This window comes from Benincasa hispida, chromosome 8 (genome assembly GCF_027475165.1).
Source record: "Benincasa hispida cultivar pf3 chromosome 8, pf3_genome.v1.1, whole genome shotgun sequence".
NCBI lineage: Eukaryota > Viridiplantae > Streptophyta > Magnoliopsida > Cucurbitales > Cucurbitaceae > Benincasa > Benincasa hispida.
In genome coordinates, this window is record NC_143485.1 from 53,207,432 (window position 1) to 53,211,144 (window position 3,713).

The 3,713-nt window shown below is 39.6% G+C and overlaps 1 protein-coding gene across 1 annotated transcript; it reads right to left on the bottom strand.

Annotated features, from left to right (window-relative positions):
* Positions 1-217: 217 nt before the first annotated feature.
* Positions 218-1,141, bottom strand: LOC120069038 (uncharacterized). Its single transcript, XM_039020697.2, has one exon. It carries the CDS (start codon positions 1,139-1,141, stop codon positions 218-220), a length of 924 nt encoding a protein of 307 aa, XP_038876625.2.
* Between the last annotated feature and the right edge of the window lie 2,572 nt (positions 1,142-3,713).

The window sequence follows — 3,713 nt, forward strand, 5'->3', positions numbered from 1 at the left end:
ACACTATATGGGGTTGACCCACATGCTATCTGCGATAGGGTAGATAATGTCATCATCTAACCATTTAATGATTTCTTTTTTGACAACCTCCTTCATCGCAAGGTTCAGTCTACGCTGAGGTTCTATCGAGTCCTTCTGATTTTCTTCAAGCAGGATTCGATGCATGCAATATGTTGGGTTGATACCTCTGATGTCTGTAAGCGTCCATCTGATTGCTCTAATATATTTCTTTAGAACACTGAGCAGCGTAGTTTTTTTTTCCTTCAAGTAATGCAGAGGATATGATAACTGGTAAGGTTTCATTCTGGCCGAGAAATACGTACTTCAAGTAGGTTGGTAGAGTTTTTGGTTCTAGTGTAGGTGGTTGCTCTAACGAGGGCTTCTGTGCTTTTCTTTTTTCATCCAAATTTAGCATTTCCTCATTCTTCAATATCTCTATTATCGCATGGCAAGTCTCTATGGATGTTGTCGCATCCTCTATTTCTTCATTCTCTTCCTCGGACTCCCAATTTCCAGTGCAAGTGTGTTCATCATCAGAATTTGATAAGCCTTCCTCATCTGGGAACTTCATTGCCTTGATAATATTGAACCTGAGCTTCTTTTCGTTGCTACTCATTGTGATTTCTCCCTTGTACACATCTATCTGAGCACGACCAGTAGACATGAATGGTCGTCCCAATATGATTGGAACATATTTATCCATCTCATAATCTAAGACAATGAAGTCTGCAGGTAGAATGAATCTGTCCATTGTAACCAAGACATCCTTTAGTTTCCCTTCAGGGTGCACCAAGGATCTATTAGCGAGTTGAGGAGTCACCATTATGGGTGTTAGTTGCCATATATTCAATCTTTTGAAGATTGAAAGGGGAATTAAGTTTATGCTTGTCCTAAGATCGCATAATGCTTGACCAATAGAGATTCCTCCTATTGAGCACGGTATTGTGAAACTACCTGGGTCGCACATCTTTGGTGGGATTATAGTATTGGATTCTTGTGTCAAAGCCACCGTGGCGAATCTCCCATGCTTCTCTTCTTTGAGACAATGTCCTTTAAAAATTTCGCATACAACGACATCTGCTTTATCGCTTCTATGAATGGAATATTGACGTGCCATTGTTTCAATATTTCCAGGAAGCATTGATACTGGCCTTCATCATTATGTTTCTTTTTCAGTCTTTGAGGGAATGGAGGTAGTTTTACTTTCAATGTTTCATGGTCTAAAGGCTTAGAGGTGATCGCATCTTCTGGTTCCTAGTTTTGGACTCCTTTGATTTAGAATGCGATAGAGGTTTCCTTGATTCAATCGAAGGTTGCTCCTTTGACTCGGTCTTGCGAGGCTCTTTTCTAACTTCTATCGCCACTTGTCCAGTCCTTAGGGTGACTGCTTGGCAGTGTTCTTTTCCTGTATTCCCTAGATTGCGTGGATGCTCGGTTGAGCTAGGCAATGTCCCTTGGGGTTTGTCCTTTAGCTCTCCCACAATTTGTCACATTTGAATTTCCAAATTGCGGATGGATGTAGCTTGGTTTTGAAGGACTGTTTCATTTTTTTCGACGCATTGCTTCAACAAGTTTTCCAGGGATGATGGGAATGATGTTTGAAAGTTGCTAGCTTGTTCTTGTCAATTAGTTCTATGGAAAAACACTGGCGGTCCCTCTCTCTGAGCCACAGGTTGATTGCTTTGCTGTTGGCTATTCTTCCAAGAAAAATTAGGGTGATTTCTCCACCCCAAGTTGTAAGTGTTTGAAAAAGGATTGTTTTTGACAAAGTAAATTGATTGAGGATTTTGTGGACATTCCTCAAAAGAATGTGATTCTTCACATATGACACAGTTGGTGCTTGTTTGCTCTATCACATTGACTTGCCCATTTCGAGTTCTTGAATTGTTTATTGTGATGCCTTGCAACAAGTTTCGAGATTTGTGATCGCTTTCTTGCCAATCTTCGTGGTTTTTCGAGATGCGATCAAGAATATTCCTTGCTTCATCATATGTTTTTTCCAACAAACCTCCTACTACTGCCGCATTGACAGCCGTCTGCGATGCAAAGTTGAGTCCATGATAAAAAATCTCCATTTAGAGGAAATTCGGCAATCCATTGTGTGGGCAGTCCCGTACCAGCCTCTTGAACCTCACCCATGCGTTACTGAGCGATTGATCTTCTTCTTGTTCAAACTTGGTGATCAATTTCCTCCTTATGGAATTTTCTGTGGGAAGGAAATACTTCTTCCTAAACTTCTCCACAACTTGCTCCCATGACGTTATATCTCCTGGTTCGAGAGAGTAATCCAATTTTCTTGCTTTATCGCATAGTGAAAATGGAAATAACGTGAGTCAAACCTTTTATGGGGAAATATTAGGGATCACAAAAATGTTACAAATTTCAATAAAGCTTCGTAGATGGGCGTGCGGATCTTCACCACGCCATCCTCCGAACTATCCTGCTATTTGTATCATTTGTAACATTACTGGCTTCATGTCGAACCTTGCAAAGATCAAAGAGGTTTAATGTTAGTGTAATCTATACCATAATCTCTGGCAACGACACCAAAAGCTTGATGCGTTGATTTATCATATGATGTAAGGATGTGTGGATGCGATGATCATGCAAGTTTTCCTAACAAAGCCCAAGTATAAGCCTTCTTAGGGTCCTGGTAAGTCCAGGGTCGAACGCAGAGATTACTAAATAGATATGCGACGGTTTCTTTGATCCTATTGCAATTGAGATAAAAAAGTAGATGGTGATTTAATTTAGATTTTCTAATGCGATGGAATTAAATGTGGAGCGATGAAAGGGTGGTGTTGTAACAAGTACACGATGAAGGGGTTGAGAAGAGATTTAGCTTGCATTTCTTAAGATTTTGTACAAGTCATGCGATCATGCTATACATAAATATTAAGCACTACATTTCTCAATGCATAATGCCACATCTCCTATTTCTAGGATGCAGCAATGTGTATGGAATGTAGCAGATATAACTTATTTCTAAGTCTCTACTCTTGCTTATGCGATCAAATTTGACTCTCTCAAGCCTAGATTCTTTCTTCAGACTACTCTCTCAAGTACTCCAAATGATGAATGAAGCATACATAAGACAAGATAATCGCATAAAGTGCATAGCTTAAGTCATGCCAGCTAAGTACTTCTCAACCCATTCACAAATTTACTTACTCATGCATGGTGTGGAGAGACCGAACATAAATTGAAATGAAGTTTTCAATTTTGCAAATAAAGTGTTTGAGTACAAAACAATAAAGTGTGCAAGAAGTATCAAGCCAAGTAAGCAATGTCTTGCTTCCTCTAGCTTTTTACACTGCTCTTATCACTTCAACTCTTTCCCGAATTGTAGAATCTTACTGTCACAAGGGTTGGGTGCCTTTCCGTTGTGCTATTTCTATCAGCCTCTCAACCTCTTCGAAAATTAATTTCTTCTCAAGAATTCCCTTCCCTCGGCTTCGCCTTGCTTCTTCACGTGCTTCTTTTTGGTTTGGTAGAATTGGGTATTTATAGACTTCTCATGCAAAACAGTTCTTCTCACTAATGATTGCATGGATGGGCAGCATTAATTTTCATACCCTGTAGCGTCGTCTAATAATCACCAAAAGTTCAATGTATTTGCAACAGTATGGTCTTTCAACAGCCGTCAACTGTATTTTCGAATTGACCGTTATCAGCTTTATGTCCCATCATATTATGCTGTCGCCTTTATGTAA

What these genes read in the sequence shown, in the direction of transcription:
- LOC120069038 (XM_039020697.2), bottom strand. Translation starts at nt 1,141, where the DNA reads ATGCTTCCTGGAAATATTGAAACAATGGCACGTCAATATTCCATTCAT.